General features: G+C 34.9%; 1 protein-coding gene across 2 annotated transcripts in view; it reads right to left on the minus strand.

Moving 5' to 3' along the window:
* The window catches only part of LOC150104861 (E3 ubiquitin ligase Rnf121), a 167,556-nt gene that overhangs the window by 81,007 nt on the left and 69,309 nt on the right, over positions 1 to 17,240 (minus strand). For both annotated transcript variants that reach the window (XM_090396019.1, XM_090396018.1), the window contains exon 4: positions 8,487 to 8,641. In XM_090396019.1, the coding sequence (XP_090252145.1) occupies positions 8,487 to 8,641 (155 nt within the window). The remainder of the gene's footprint in view (positions 1 to 8,486; positions 8,642 to 17,240) is intronic.

The raw sequence follows: 17,240 nt of genomic DNA on the forward strand, positions 1-17,240 counted from the left end.
AAGTGGGCAGCCAAAAACAAAAATGATGGACACAAATGTGAACAGAGCGCGAGATTTGGTACAGTCTGACAGACGATTAAGTGTACAATTAATGGCTGATGAATTGCAGCCATTAATCGCATGCTTAATTGTCTATCAACAAATATTATACAAAACATTCTACATAGCATTCAGCTAAATTTTTGTAGTATTCTTGATTATATGGGAACTTCCTGTCATCTTTATCTTCCTTTATTTTACTTATTCATTTTTATGCTTTTTACTGAAACATACATTCTGTCTGATCTCTCAAATTCCTTAGAATACAAGGTTATACAGAATAGAAAGTTAAAGATCTCATTTGATTAATACACTTCCATGAATCTTCTTCTAGTAAGCAAGTTTCTTTAAACACATCTTTCTTTCATTTTGCTGTAGTGGGCATGAAGAATAATTGCTCAGACAATAGAAATAAATTTAACAATTCCAATAAAAACAACTTTATTGCGGATTCCACCTTGCCGCATGGAACACACACTGTTTGGAAAGAAGTCAATGGACAAAGGTGCATTGTACTATGTAATGAGTCACATGTTTGTAGCCGATATAAATTGGAGGAATATGATGCTCCCAAGTCATTGCAACAGGTATCCAGGTAAAATGGCCGTGAGAAAGGAATTGACAGTTTGAAAGAGACATTGTGACAGGATTCACAGCCTATCTGCTCAGCAAATTGGATCATCCCAGGTCAACAATCAGTGATGCCATACTGAGATTGAAGCACAGGGAGTCAATTGCAAGTGCTACCCCCAGTGGACAACCTGCCACACTCACTGAACATGACCATAGGGTACTACAAAGGATAATATTTTTAAACCACCATAAATTGGCTGGCATGTTGAATGCAGAGTTCCAGGCATTGACTGAAACAACACAAATCTGCATAAAAACATTTAGAACTGAGGCTCACAATATTGGTTTCCATGACTGGACAGCAATATGCAAGCCACACATTACCTGAACCGAATTGCAGTGTCATCTTCAGTGGTGCAAAGAGCGTGTACAGTGGGATGTGGAAGCTTGGAAAGCTGTGTTACAGAGTGATGAATCACTACTGAACAGATGGATGCCCAGCAAATAGTGAATGCGTAATACCAACTATGAAATTCGGGTGGCAGTGTGATGGTATGGTCCTGTTTTTCCTGGTTTGGCCTCAGATTTCTGTTTGTGGTGCCATGAACATCAAGCTCTGAGAGGTATCTCTGAGTTCAGCAAGACGATGCACCATGTCATGAGGTTGCTGCTGCTGTAACAGCATGGTCTTTGGACATTAACGTCACCACATTTGAATGGCCTCCAGAGCTCTGATCAGAACCCTATTGAACATTGTGGGATGAACTAGAGTATCAGGGTGATGCCAAGGGATGTCCATGCCACTACAGTCCAAGACCTTATTACATGACTACAGGAAGAATGGTCTGAAATCCCCATTGATCACTATCATACACTTGTAGAAAGTATGCCCCATAGGATTGCTGCTGTCATTGCAGCAAAAGGTGATCCTACATCTTATTAAGGTGGGCACCATAGTTGTTTGTTCCTTACACTATGGTGTCCATTGATTACAATCCAATTTGAATCATAAGGATGGTTTAAAATTTTCAAAATTTTGGTAAATGGCAATGTTGAACTCTTGATAATAATCCAATGATTAATCTGTATATGTATTTAAGCAATTTCTTTTAACATGCACTGTAACAAGCATCCGCACTCCCACTGCTTATGTTTATATTTTGTCCAACAGGTTTCAAATAGCATCATCCTGACCATAGAGTGATAGAAATATGCACTCTGATGTTTGATGTCATTCATTCTCGCTTCATGTTGCAGTCCATCTTTTTGTGTGTATGTTCTGTGTTCATTAATAAGTATTTCTGTATTAAATGCTTTATTTCATCTTTATGTAATTTATGTGTATCTGGCCTACTTGGGCAGATTAAGCCAAGTTGGAGATGAGGAGCATAAAAGAAAAGAAAATGTGCTATGGCCAACCATACCACATCTTTCTTCCACTAACCATGCAATAACTGAGATATTTCTACTATGCTGTATTTGGAAGAAAACTTTTACTCCAGACTTCTAAAAGAATCCGATTTTACAGCATTTAAAAGGACTTTGTTGTTATCTGTTTTTATATATATATTTTTACACTTTATTCAAAAACTGACAAAGCCACCAGTTTTAGTATATATATAAAAAACTTATATATAAAAGAAATTAATATTAGAAGGAAAACTGGATGGAAAAAGAGGGAGAGGTAGACCCAGGAGAATGTGGTTTGAAGACATTAAGGAATGGACTGGCTTGAATTACCATAAATGTTCCAGAGCAGCAAAAGAAAGAAAAAGGTTCTGTAACATGATTGCCAACCTCCTTCTAGGGGATAACACTTGAAGAAGAAGAAGATATATATATATATATATATATTAGTTGTTAATATAGAAACTAATATCTGACTAGTTTTGCTCACACTAAAACTGGTTGCTTTGTCAGTGTTTGAATAAAGTGTAAAAAAGCATTACTTCAACCTTGGAATTTTTTGGTCTGGCTCCCACTGATGAGACCTCAATAAAGGTCGAAACCGGTCTGGGTAGTGGTCCTTGCCTTTAATACATAGCACCATACATCTTGTAAGGGGATGTGGTTTGCATTAGGGGGAAATATTAAGGAAAGTGATCGGATCTTACTCCACCTTTACCATGAGTTGCCCCAGACTCGAACTACGTTCAGACGCAAACTTGACTTACTCGTGTGTTTGCTTACTTCGGAAAAAGGATTAAAACCTAGCTTATAAAATTGCTTGGTATCTTTACTGAGAGGAGACCACCACATAGCCATTAAAGGAATGCAGAGAACCGACCAGGGTTCTCTGCATTCTGACCTAAGTCCTATCCTCACCTTCTTGTGATGCACCCTGTTAGGTATCTACCCGGATACTGAACAAACGAGGATGGGCTGGCAATTTTAGATTTAGCCGAACAAATTGTATTCTTATTGGCTTAAATCACAATATTAAATGATGGTACATGACAGAATTTCATGCTGGCCGGGGCATTGTCCAGTTAAACAATACCCTAGTGTTTTCGCCAGAGAACCAGGGCAAACAGCGAAAAGTCAGCTACAGGAACAAATCCTAAAACACACCCCAACTCAATATCACCAGAGTTGAAGATCAGTACTATCAACATAAGAAGCCTGAATGGCAAAGAAATGGAGCTAGCTGAGGAATTGGATAAGTACCAGATTGACATAATACAAAATGTTATTTTCAGGCAATGACAATCAAAGAAAAAGGAGTAGCTTTAATATTCAACATTAAATACGAGGCTAATCTTCGTAAATGGCATGCAATTTCAAGTAGAGTAATATGGGAAAATATCAGAATGGAAAACTGGACAATGAAACTTATTTGTGCCTATGGTCCCACAGAAGGTTCTGCTAAGGTGGAGGAATTTTTTTGAGGCTTTAGAGAAAGCAACTGAAACAATGAAAAATTGGTCCCTGTTGGGGGTTCTAAATAGCAGAGTAGGAAATGATTGTGAGACATACAAAAATATTTTGGGAAAATTTGGAGAAAAGCGCAAAGCTAATAATAATGGCAAATACCTGTTGGATTTCTGCTCAGGACATGGACAGGTTATTACTAACACCATGTTCCAACATAAAAATGTGCACAAATTCCAATGGAGAGAAGATGCAAGGAATGAGAAAAGTCTCACTGACTATGTTATTGTTGATAGTGATGTTTTCTCCCTGGTGCAGGACATTAGAGTGTACAGAGGATTTGAAATTGGAAGTGATCACTATTTAGTCATGAGCAGGATAAAATTGAATTTCATATTGAAAATAATAACATGTACGAAAGTTTTAAAGCGAATAAAAGTTGAGCAGCTCTCAGATGTGAACTGTAGACTAAAATACACAAGCATTATTAAAGAAAAAATGAAAGAGTTTGAGAACAGGAATCAAACCTTGGAGATTCAGTGGCAAGCCTTGAAGAAAACCTTGATTGATTCAGCCAGAAAGGCATGTGGCGAAGTTGTCTGCAAGGATAGAAAAATCAGAACTCCGTGGTTGACACAGGAAGTAAAAGAGATAGTGTAGGAAAAGAAGAAAGCAAACCAAAAGTTCCTGGCAAATAAGTTAGCTTGTGCTCATAGAGAATACAGAGACAAATGTAAGAAAGCTAAACACTGTGTGAAACTAGCTAAACAAAAGTCATGGGAAGACTGGTAAGAACAGAGAAAATAAATATTAAGAAGGTCGCAAGATATCCTGGAGGTTATTGGAGAAGCTCAGAAATGGAGGAAAGAGTACTGTAAAAGGAATTAGAGATGATAAAGGTGATATGAAAACTGGAGAAAAATATCCTTGAAGTATGTAGTCATTACTTCGAAAAATTGCTAAATGAAACTAGCAGTGATGACAGCACAGTGGTAAAAACACTCAACAGGCATGCCATCAGGAATACATATCCACACTTTCTACTTTAAATGTGGAAAGGCAGCTGGAGTAGATAATATTCAACCAGAAATGCTCAAGTATGGAGGCAAGTCTTACGGTGGCTGCACTGCATAGTTCAGAGGTCTTGGACAGAAGGACGAATTCCAGATGACTGGAGTAGAGCTCTCATAGTACCATATATAAAAAGGTAAATAAAACTGAATGTGAGAATTACAGAGGCATTTCTTTACTGAGTGTTCCTGGTAAGATTTATGCCAGTATACTTGAGAAACGATTGAGAAGGATTGTGGAAGAAAAGCTTGGTGAAGAACAAGCTGGATTCAGGCCAAATAGAGGCTGTCAGGATCAGATTTTCACTTTACGACAAAAAGTTGAGAAGTCATGGGAACATAACAAAGATCTGTATTTATGTTTTGTAGATCTGTAAAAAACATATGACAAGGTACCAAGAGAGAGACGCTATTCAAAATACTACAGTTTATGGTGTCAGTGGATCATTATATCAAGCAATACTTAGTCTTTATTTGAGTTGTAAGTCAGCAGTTAGAATTGAAGGAAGTATAGAAAGATGGTTTAATGTTAAACCTTGTCTGGTGTCAGACAAGGATGTACATTTTCCCCTCTTATTTAGAACCCCAATCACATTATGAAAGAAAGTGGTATTAAACCTGATATCAAAATTGGAGATGTTAATCTCAGTTCTTTGCTTCATGTGGATGATGTTATACTTCTAAATAAATCTACTACAAGTCTGCAAGATTCCTTGACTAAAGTGAATAACTGTTGTAGTAGATATGGTATGAAGGTCAGCAATAACAAGACAAAGGCAATGAAAATAGGCAGAACCTATAGAACAAGTAAAATATTTCAGCTACTTAGGCAGGATTTTTAGTGAAGATGGTAAATTAAATATGGAAATAGACAACAGAATCAACAAAGCTGGTATGGTAGAAGTCAACTGAATCAATTTATATGGAATAAGAGAGAAATTAGTCAAAACACTAAATTAGCTGTATACAAGACTGTTTTAACTTATGAATCTGAGAGCTGGGTCAGAAGCAAAACACTTGACCAAAGACTAGAGACCACAGATATGAGAGTCCTGAGAAAGATTGGGGCATGAAAACAGATGGCATCAATGGCAATATCATATTAAAAACGATGATATTAGGAAAGAACTTGACACTGTTAGCACATCCAAAAATGTGTTAGCAGAGTAAAATCACTTAAACAGAATGGGAGAGGAAAGATTAGCAAAACAAGTGTTCTCTGCCAGGTTGGCAGGAAAAAGACCCAGAGGAAGGCAAGATATAGGCGGATTGATATGGTAAAAAGTGCCTTAGAAGATAGAAATATAAGATCTGACAATGTTGGAATCTTGACAGGTAACAGATTGATTTGGAGAAAAATTGTAGATAGGAAGTTAGTAATTATGTAAATTTTTCATGTAGTGCTATCATATCCTGTACATCCCTTGAGGGTAAATGTCAGGAATTTGATGATGATGATATATATATATATAAAGAAATCTGTTTTAAATCACCATTTTTTAGGCATAAAAATCTCACTTTTATTTTTACAGAAAACCAAAGTGCTATTTAGAAGTTGTTACAGATCAGAAAGATTATTTTTAGAGTCAGCCATGGCTATGAAGAATTCTCTTAAACCTGAACAAGTATGGATGCATTAATTTGCCAAAAATATGGGAGACTTATCTTCAAATCATGTCCTACACAGGTGTAATACTTCCTTTTTTTTTTTTTTTTTAAACAACATTAGAGATTGCCAAATTAAGGACTTGAGATCTTTTGTCCATTACAATTTGAATTGTTTCATTTATTCATTGTCGTGTATAAACTATAACATGCTGCTTTGTGCTCTGAAGATGCTGAAATTTGAAATTCAGTGAAATATAAGTCAGTTAATTAACATCTTTTAAAAAATTTTTTTTTAATAAAATAGTTCATTTGGTGTTAATACCATTAAAATAAGTTATAAATAATGTTCAATATCTAAGCTTATTTATCAGATATTCATGTGCAGAGGCTTAAGTGCTGTGAGGACATCATGTTGGAGGCTTAATGGATTTTTTACAACACTCAAAAAGAATTAAAATAGAATTTAATACTTCCTATATTTCGTCCTAGTCACTAGGACATCTAGGGATTACAAAAACAATTAATGTAACATCCACACAAATATCATACAATACTAAGCACAACCTTAAGCCCACTTTAGTGTCACCCACGTGGTTGGGCTTAGTACTGTATGATATTTGTGTGCATGTTACATTAATTGTTTTTGTAATCCCCATAGATGTCCTAGTGACTAGGATGAAATATAGGAAGTATTAAATTCTATTTTAATTCTTTTTGAGTGTTGTAAAAAATCCATTAAGCCTCTAACATGATATTTATCAGATAGATATAACATCATGTGTAGAACTTTTATTTAGAATCTATATATGCAGCTTTTGAATAAAATATTTCAGGATCATTTTAACATACTTTTTTTTTTTTTTTGTGAAATTGATGCAATCCAAAAAAGAAGCACCGCGAGTTCAAGATAGTACCAGTAGAAAACAGCCAAAAAAATGTAGGTAACAGTCAAACTGTACACAAGTAATTGAATATTTATGTAGATTCAAAATTAGCTATTTAGAATCTGAAAACAAGATTCATGCTACTCATAATTAGACTCTATACAAATATATAGCAAGCTTAATATTTTATGGAGCAACCCTAAATAATCTTCCTCATGGCCACTACTAAATTTTTGCAATTTAGGTTATCAGGAATCAGGACATAGCAATCTTTCAAGTGTAAAGTCTGCACTGCACTCATCTAGTTGTAGAGCCAGTGTATATTGAATTGCATTAAGTTGTGATATCCCAATGTCATTTTTTGTTTGTTTACTTGGAAACTGTTTAATTGGGATGAACTCACTGCAAACTGTATAAATAGATGTCTTAAATATAATGTGATACCTAAGTTTGCCATAGTCCACACTTAATTATTATACTCACTCTCCTGCTCACCTATTAAAAGCTATTACATACTTAAAAAATAACTGAGAAATAATGATAACCAGAGAAGATAACTGATGTATAGTGATCAATTTCCTTAAATTAAATGCAAAAGAGATTAAAGTGACTATATTAACACTTATATGGGTCACTTTATGGTAATATAAAGCAACTAATATAGGGAACTACTTATATTATGAATCGTACCATTTTTATTCTATAAAAAAAAATTCAGAGTTTAAGTTTATACGTGCTTAGTTTTTCACATCACCTAAAAATCTAAATCAAAAGTTTAAAACAAATCTTTAACTGATTATATCTGCAATAGCCAACTGATCATGCAAATACCTTAGCAAAAACAGTGCAGTTTTCTCCTGAAACAAACAAAACCCATCTTTCAAAATATTAAAATTTCCCTATGTTCAGAACATTTATAAATTTTTAAAATATATTTTTAAATATAGCATGATATGGGAGCTATAAAGTTTATAAGGCTAAAAAACAATTAGAAAATCACTTCAGAATTCTAATGATGCAAATTAATGTGAAAAAGTGATTAGCACCATATGTGTCTACTGTTTGTCTTGCCACCTCACTATACAAGCACTTCAGAGATTGCAATATCTCAATTCCTGACAATCTAAATAAAACCACAAACTGAGTAGTAGTCACAAGGAAGATCTCTTAGGGATGCTCCATAAAATATTAAGCTTACTATATTTACTTGCATTTAGATATGTTATGATGTAATGCTTCTGTAGACATTGCAGAATTATCATTACAAAGTAGGGAATTATCTTACAGCAGATATACTGTTAAGCATTTTGACATGAAATTATGAGTTGGAATTATGAATAAATTATAGCCTACTTCAAGGTAATTATACACTTCATTACAGAACACGATCAAAAATATTAGAGAAAGTACAGAAATTCTGAATTCAAAAAGTTAAACTTACCTAGGTGTCATACCTGCTATGGGCTTCTGTATGGCTTTACTCATAACTATCGATGTTAATAACGTGAAAATGATCCATATGATAATAAAACGTATCCAACCATGTCGAAGAGAAACAAGGAGAGGAATAACCCACATACCAATCATGGATACTCTCTGAAAGTAAATAAGCCAAATAAAAATAACTGTCAATTTACTTTTAAAACAGAACTGAGAAATTTCTATTATTTGAACTATTTCTGAAGAGTAATCATAATAAATTTTATTCTTAAATGCTTTAAAGTTGGTATTTTAGAAAACTAAAAATTTGCAAATGCAGGAATCATATGCAATCACTTTTTACTTGCCAATGAATGATGTCTGATACTTATCTTTTTTTATTATTGGAGACCTCCAGGGAGTCGAGGGCTCATCGAGGAAGGCCATGCATCCCCCACACCAGGTGTCATACCTTCTCTTTTACACCAGATGCACTTCGACAGGCAAATCGTTCCACTCACTTACTACTCGAAGAGAAAAATCTAGCTCTTGCCCCCTTTCTTAACCACAAACAAACCTAACTTCCATGGATACCAGGTGTTTTCTTTTCTTCTGTTTAACAAAGTTTGCAATTGGCATGTTCTCAATCTATCTTCATAATCTACATTCCATAATTCTGATATAATCTTTGAAACTGTGGAAAGGTGCAAAGAACAATCTTATTCTTTGCCTTTTTCACAGCTTCATCCCCTCTGAGTAGTCCATGTATGGTCACATCAAGGACTTGTAAAGAGACAAAAAGACTTCCTTCTCATCACACCAAAGTGCATAACTTACATCTGCTAATGCTGGATTGACAATCATTTGCCCACTTTTCCAACCTATTCAAATCAATCTGTAAGGTGCTGGATACCATTTACATCCCTAATTACCCTGCCTATATTTGCATGATAAGCAAACAATTAAACATCTTCTGTTAAACCTTCACAATATCATTAATGCATAGAGCGAACAACAATGGTCAAAAGACTAATCCCTGAGATACTTATTCCAATGGTCAGCTTGAATCTGACAGATTTACACCCATCATATACCACTTTCTGATGTCTGATCATCAGCCATCTACTTATCTAAGTCAAAGTTTATATTCCAATCCCATGTTCTCCAGTTTATGCAACAGTAGTTCATGTGTTATTCTATCAAATGCTTTAGCAAAGTCCAACAGTATCATAGTGTGTCCATTCCCTTTATCAAACTCAGCCATAACATTTTTATATGTATGAGCAAACTGCTGAAACAAGACTTCCTTTAGTCAACTCATGCCGTTCCTCATAGAGTAAACCTTATCTGTCAACCCACTTCTGTATGCAGGTTCTCATCAATTTCTCTAAAATTTTCACCATCATTGCCGAGATATTGGTTGGTAGGTATCTTACCTGAGCTGAGACTCAAGTTATACAAGCATGTTAAGAGCCTAGCCAATTTGGCTGAACATTCCTTTATAGTATGTTGTTCATTGCAAAGTACAGATTCACTGTCAACCCATTTCTGAATGCGAGCCCTAACCAATTTTTTTTTCTTCCAAAATCTTCACCACGACTCCTGAGATACTAATCGGTTGAGAGTTGGATACATCGGTCTTTGCACCACCCCTGTGCAATGGAATTACCATACATTCCTTCCATTCCTGCGGAATCTTCTCTGTTCTGAGCCTCATATTAAACAGCCTAGTCAAAAGGAATGGCCAGGTTCAGCTGAACACTCTTTTAGCACACATGCTGATATCCCATCAGACCCTATTGCTGAATTCTTATTCAATTTGTGCAACAGCTTTAATACCACATCCTCAAACACCTGTGTTTCTTCATCTAGTGAAGAGGTTACAGTGAGCTCAATGTTGTATACACCAGGTTGATAGCTTTTAACAAATGGGCACTCATCAACTGAACAACCTCTTCTGCATCTTCAACCCTCATCTGATGGTGAGGGTTGAAGATGCAGAAGATCAGGATTTAAGAGTTATTCTTTCATATTCATTGTTTCTTTTACTTGCAGCATATCAATAGAATTCTTGTGGATTGTCTTGAGCATACAGAGCCAGTTTCTTTTCACACTCAGACTTTGCTTTCCATACAACAGTTGTGATTATTCTAGCCTGCTGCTTATAACGTTCATAATGGGCATCATCCTTATGAACACGGTATTCCTTCCACATTGTCCTGTTCTTATGAATCTCTTTCTTAATAAGATTACACATCCATTTGACTCCTACTCTATTTATTCTTCGAACTCTCGGGACACATTTGATATCGCATCATTTAAGTATTGTTTAAATGCTTCCCATGCCCTGTTGATATTCTTTCCATTCAGCAACCGATCCCATTCCACTGAAATCGGTATAATCCTCAGCTGTTCATAGTTTCCTGCTTTGTAGTTCAGCATGTAACTTTTTCTGAATGGAACATTCATAAACTTAGTCACTTCCCAAGTTAGTACCACATGATCACTCTTGCCAACTGAAGGCAGAATAGTTACATCTTTAACTGAAACACTCTCTGACACTATAATCAAATCTAACACTCTTTGTCCTCAAGTTCCTTCTGTCACTGCTTGAGGAAGTTGTCCCACAACAGTTCAATAAATGCATTTTCACTCTTCTCATGAGATTCTACTGCTATCCAATCAATATTTGGATAATTAAGGTCTCCCATTATGATTACTCTTTTTATGCTCATCTTTTCTATTTAGTGATACATTTCCTCATCACTAGCAACCGATCCACCAGGTCTGTAATAACACCCTACTATGTAATTGATCTTATTAGATTCCACTTCACACTAGATGGCTTCAAACTCTCTGCCACATGAAATATTGTTAGTAGTACTACTACAACATAGGTCTCAACTCTAACTGGATTTAAGTCATCCGATATCATTAGCAGCACAGTCCCTCCTCTCGTATCCTCTCTATTTTTCCTAAAAATACTGTACCTCATTTGATACCAATTAGTAGGTCTGATTCTGATAATCAGGTCTCACTAATACCTGCAATCTGAGGTCGCAACATACTGACTAAGGCAACAAACTCTATCCCTTTGTTTCTGGCACTCCTAGCATTCGTGTACATACATTATAATCTACCTATTTGTTTATTTGTATTGTCTTGTCTGCAGTCTGCCTGACACAGTTGGATAACTTGCAGATCTCTATTATTCTCTAATGGCTTACACGTGTAGACATCTTTGCACACACATGATGGATCTGAACCGGACGAACACAAACACGAAATCGTTCTCTCCTCGTCAACATTTCCATGACAAAGCCCATTCCCGTCATTAACACAGTTATATAACATTGTCGCTCTTACACTGACATTCACACCAACCCTCCCTTTATAATTTAGTTTTACTTGTGGCACAACAATAAAATTCCTTTGGATTGCCTTTAGCTTGCACAGCCAAATTTTCATACTCTGATTTTGCTTTCTGCACAATACTGTTAGTTTTTTTTTTGACCTGTGCTTTATATCATTCACAGTGGTGGCTCGTGGCTTGAAATCGTGGGGGTGCTGCAACTTTCGAAATATACATACACATTGTAAGAACAGTGTATACATGTTTGGATAAAATATCAAAACTAAAAATTAAAGTTGAAAAAATATTGTTTATTATCAATAAAATTATACAGTTTGGTATAATTCAAAATTATTTTAAAAAAAAAATTCTTCTTGTTTTGTTTCATGAAAAAATATTGTATATTATCGATAAAATTATACAGTTTAGCGTAATTCAAAATTATTTAAAAATAAAATCCATTCCTTTAATTGTAATTAAAGGCATGGCTTTACAATTTTTGGACATTACAATTAAATCCTTTAATTGTAATGTCAAATATTTAGCGAGACGGAGTAAACATGATGAGCACTACGAACACTCTACTACTGACGCAAATTGCATATAAACAACAGTGGAACTGCATGAAGGACACTGCCGCATTATGCTAATAGCTCACGTCATTATGGCATGCATATTTTTGTGCACATAGCAATATGACAATGTGGTAAACACAGTGCTGCTAGCGTCCTTCGCCCTCTTAAGTGCTACAAGATGGATTTTTATTATTTTTTTATACAAAATAAGAATTGTATCGGATTGTTGATGATAAAATTAAATATTACAAACAAATATAAATAAATTAATAAATATATTTATATATCGAGAAAAATTGGGGGTGCTGCAGTTCTGCAGTGCCTATGCACGAGCTGCCCCTGATCATTCATAATTCCTCTCATTCTTATTCTAATGATATTCCTTTCACATCACCTTTTTCTAGATCTCTTGCTTAATAAGGCTGCACATCTATTTTGTGAATGTAGCCCTATTTGTTCTTCGAACTCTATGGAAATTTCAGTAAAATTTCTCATTCATGGAAAAATTCAGTTAAATGCCTCAGTTAACTACTTCTTCAAAACTTCCCATGCATTGCTAATATCTTTCCCATTCTATAATAACTTATAAAATGGGAAAGATATATATAGTGTATTCTCCTGACTTGGTCATAATTTCCAGCATACAGTTATCTGCTTCCCAGGAAAGTATGGCATGATCACCATCACCAACTGGTGATAAAATAGTCACTTCTTAACACGTTCGCTGCCACTCTACTCGCTCAGAGTTTGTTCCCGCACGCAAAGCGCTTTCGCGTCTTCAAGATCCCTACGAGTAATCTCGTAGCCGGCTTATCAGATAGAATTTTGTTTCATACACCAACTATGAGTAATCTCGTATCACTCCCAGCTTCAAGGTCACTACGAGTAATCTCGTAGCCGGCTTATCAGATAGAATTTTGTTTCATACGCCAACTACGAGATTACTCGTAGTTGGTGTATAAAAATGTTATATGTTTATGTAAATGTAACATATTATATGAAATATGTTATAAAATTTATGCACAAAATGCGCATAAATTTTATAACATGATTACTGGAAATGCAATGTCTGCATAAAAATTTAGAGATCAATTTATCTCAATTTTTGTTGGAATGAATGAGCTTACAGCATCAGAGAATATCAGGAGGAATCGGGATTTTCATTGTTTGGAAATTTTACCGCCAACAGAAAAAAAGAATCACCCGACAAAGCCATGCCGTGTCTGTACAAGAAACAAACATAGACGCGAAACACGTTATTATTGTCCTGTATGCCAGGAAAATTGTTTTAAAATGTAGCATTCTTAATTTGAATAAATTGGTTTTTTTTTTATTTTACTGAGCGCTTTTTTATTTCATTGATTGGTTTTTATTTTTATTGATTTTACTAGTTTTAAATTGATTTACAAATTACGTGTTATACTACGGATTAACTTGCGCTTGGCATAGGAGGTTGATAATCGACATACGAGTATACTCGTAGTTGGCATCTGAGGCACATACACAATATACTATATTTTAGTTGAAATTATTTCCCTTCTACCAAGCCCACAGACATGCGCTCCGCTTTATTCAGAATCCAAGGGTCCAAATTAAGGTAATTATACAAAGGGATAACTCGTGTTTGGCATAGGAGGTCGGTAAATCGACATACGAGTATACTCGTAGTTGGCTTGTGAAGCTCATATACAAACTACGAGTATACTCGTAGTTGGCAGTGAAAGTGTTAACTGAGACTCCTTGTGATGCTATGATCAAACCTAATACTCTTGGACCAAGAGTTCCTTCTTTCACATGTTGCTCAAGTCAATCATGATGATTACTCATTTAGAAAGCAACAGGGTAATTTGGCAATGCATTTCATCATCCTCATCAGCTGAACTTTCAGGTCTGTAGAAACACCTCAATGATATATTTCATGCTGTTAGCCTGAAACTCAACTGCTACATGGGACATTATTACTTTCATGCATTTCTATTCTAATTGAACTCAAATCATCATATCATTAGTAATACTGTCCTCCCCTGCTATTTGTTCTGTCCTTCCTCAAAATACTATACCCTTTATACTCAATCCCAGTTACAACATCTGACGCTGATAGCCAGGCTTCATTAATGCCAACAATCTTAGGCCACAATGTATTCAACCCCTTTGTTTCTGATGCTCCTGGCATTTTTGTGTACAGGCATAAATTATCACCTGGTTTTTTCTTATATTTATATCTACTGTCTGCTTGGGCAACTTTCTCACCCCCCCCCTCCAAGATACACTCAAAATGTCCAAATCCAAAGCATACATTTTTACCCATTTGCCAGATACATAACCATGTTCAATGACATGCATATCATTGTCACATTTGCATACGATATCTGAACTTATACACATATTCTCACAGTTCCTCCCAAGATCATCTAGTTTATCTGACTGTGCATTAGGCCTCACCTCAATACCTATCACCAAGGCTGCTGATGCCAAACCAATTTTATTTTGTATGCGACTATCATTGATATAAATTATATATGAATACAATTTCATTAAAACAAGGATTGTAAATTAAAGATGCCAAAAAATTATATTCTCGGTTTCATCCTTTATCCAAGTGTAAGTAACAAATTTTGTACATGAAGTCACTTCACTGAGAATATAATTTCTTAGCATCTTTAATTTTAAGCATAACCGAGTGGAGTGAAAAAACTTTCAATAAAACAAGGACTGATTTGAGAATAAAGTGAGAAGTAACCATAATAAGAGCTATATCAAATAAATATCAGCTAATACATAATTTGTGCTGTGTAACATGCAACTCAACCAATATCATTCTTATAATTATTTTTGACATTCAGTTGCTGAAAGGAGTAAGAAAATAACTTACACACTTACTTTTTTTGGGGAGGGTGGGGACAATTAAATTTGGTTCTGAAAAGATCATATCCCATAAAAAAAAAACTATTGCATATTATAATTTTGCAGTATAGTAATACCCTGGTTAGCACTGAGGACATGTTCTAGGAACAAATCCTCAGTGCTAACCAGTTATGCATGGATCATTATAACACTTTATGGCATAGGTGAAAATACAAATATAGTAGAACAATAATCAACTTTTACTGAGGAATTTTTTTTATGAAAGTCATTTATTATACTGTATTTTAAATCAACAGCTTGGACTGAGGATCATATGGAAATTCAGCTTCTAGATGATGTAGGCATTAAGAGCTACTGCTACTTACATTTTTTTTTTTTTTGAGTTTTTCTCATAAAACTGTTTTTGGGCAGGACATCATTTCAGAACACCTCACTTTGCCTTAGAGATCGGCTCACAAAGTTGTTATCTAAAAACCAGTCCATGATTTGCATAACCACAATGCTGGTGTTGCTGAGAAATTCCATAGTAAGTTCTTTCTGTAATAATTCCAGAGATATTATCTATTTTATTCTTGTCTTGTTTGATAACTTATTCATCTTTACCATCTGTTTTTTCTTAATGAGTTTGTTGAATATGTGATGGAAGTAACAGACCATCATCATCAAATTCCTGATATATATATATATATACCCTCAAGATGTTACAGAATATGATAGTACTACATGAAAAATTACATCATTACTAACTTCCTATCTACAATTTTCCTCAGATCAATTATCAGATCTTATATTTCTATCTTCTAAGGCAGTACTTCCCAAACTGTGGGCTGCGGCCCCCTTGGGGACCGTAGGTTTTGTTGAGGGGGGCCGTGAAATAATGAAAACAAATTTAAAATGTTTTAAGACTAAGTAGATTTTTTTATTTTAAAAGAAACGTCTTTAACTTTTATTATTTTTTTTGTTATTTTTTATATTTTAATGGAAAAATTCACACATTGGTGTTGGTTCACAAATTTTGTTTCCTGCGTATTTTGGAGCTTAATGAATATTAGTAAATATTGTTTATTCATATGTTTCATTTCAAAGCAGTGGTTAATTGTGTTTACTTCGAATGCTCTCCAGGGAAGCTCCAAATCTTCCTGTCCCTTTCATCACATATTCGTAATCAGGGACTGTTGATATTGACTTTATATACATATCAAAACTAGTTTTATATTATCACTGTCATCTGAGCTAGTTTTCTGTTACCAATAAAAGTTTCGCACATACTTCACACATGAAAAAAAGCTTAAACAATTTCATGTGGGGAGATAGTAACTCGCTTGCAGTGTTAAACAACACCCCTCCCTAACAGCCACTATACTGAAGAGGCAATAAAAACAAGTACTTTTATTATGCCAGTGAATAACTTATGAGGAGTCCGTGTAATATATTTCTCAACAAATAGTGCCATTAGAGACAACTGGGATAAAAACACACTAATTAATGAATCACATGTCCCCTCATACAGAAACTATGCTGTATAGACTGAAACAAAACCATATGTTGCATGGGAAAACACAGTATCTAACTAAAAACTATTGTTATTAATTAGATGTGTGTGTGAGTTCGATTTCCCAAGGCAGCAATAAAATTCAACCGAACGTGTTAAAATTCGTAAAAGTGTTAAAACTAAGTAATATATATATATATATATAATGAATGTTATGGCAGTTTCACATATGGAATTCGTTTGAAGAGAGTTAGCATTTCAACTCAATTGTCAGCTATGCTTTTATCTTTCGGTTGCGCGATCTTTTGTTAATACCGCACCAATCATCTGCACGTTTTAATAACCTGCTTTTGCTGTCTGTTTCGCGTTAGGCTTAATTACCATAAAGGGAGAAAAGTCACAAAAGAGAAAAATGTTCCTGGTCCGGGGATTCCCTTATTCAGGTAATATTCACTAATTTCATGTTATCAGTCTGTGGTGTGCCAGTATCGG

The sequence above is a fragment of the Typopeltis vanoorti genome, chromosome 7, assembly GCF_054136105.1.
Source record: "Typopeltis vanoorti isolate ZY-2024b chromosome 7, IOZ_Tvanoo_1.0, whole genome shotgun sequence".
NCBI lineage: Eukaryota > Metazoa > Arthropoda > Arachnida > Uropygi > Thelyphonidae > Typopeltis > Typopeltis vanoorti.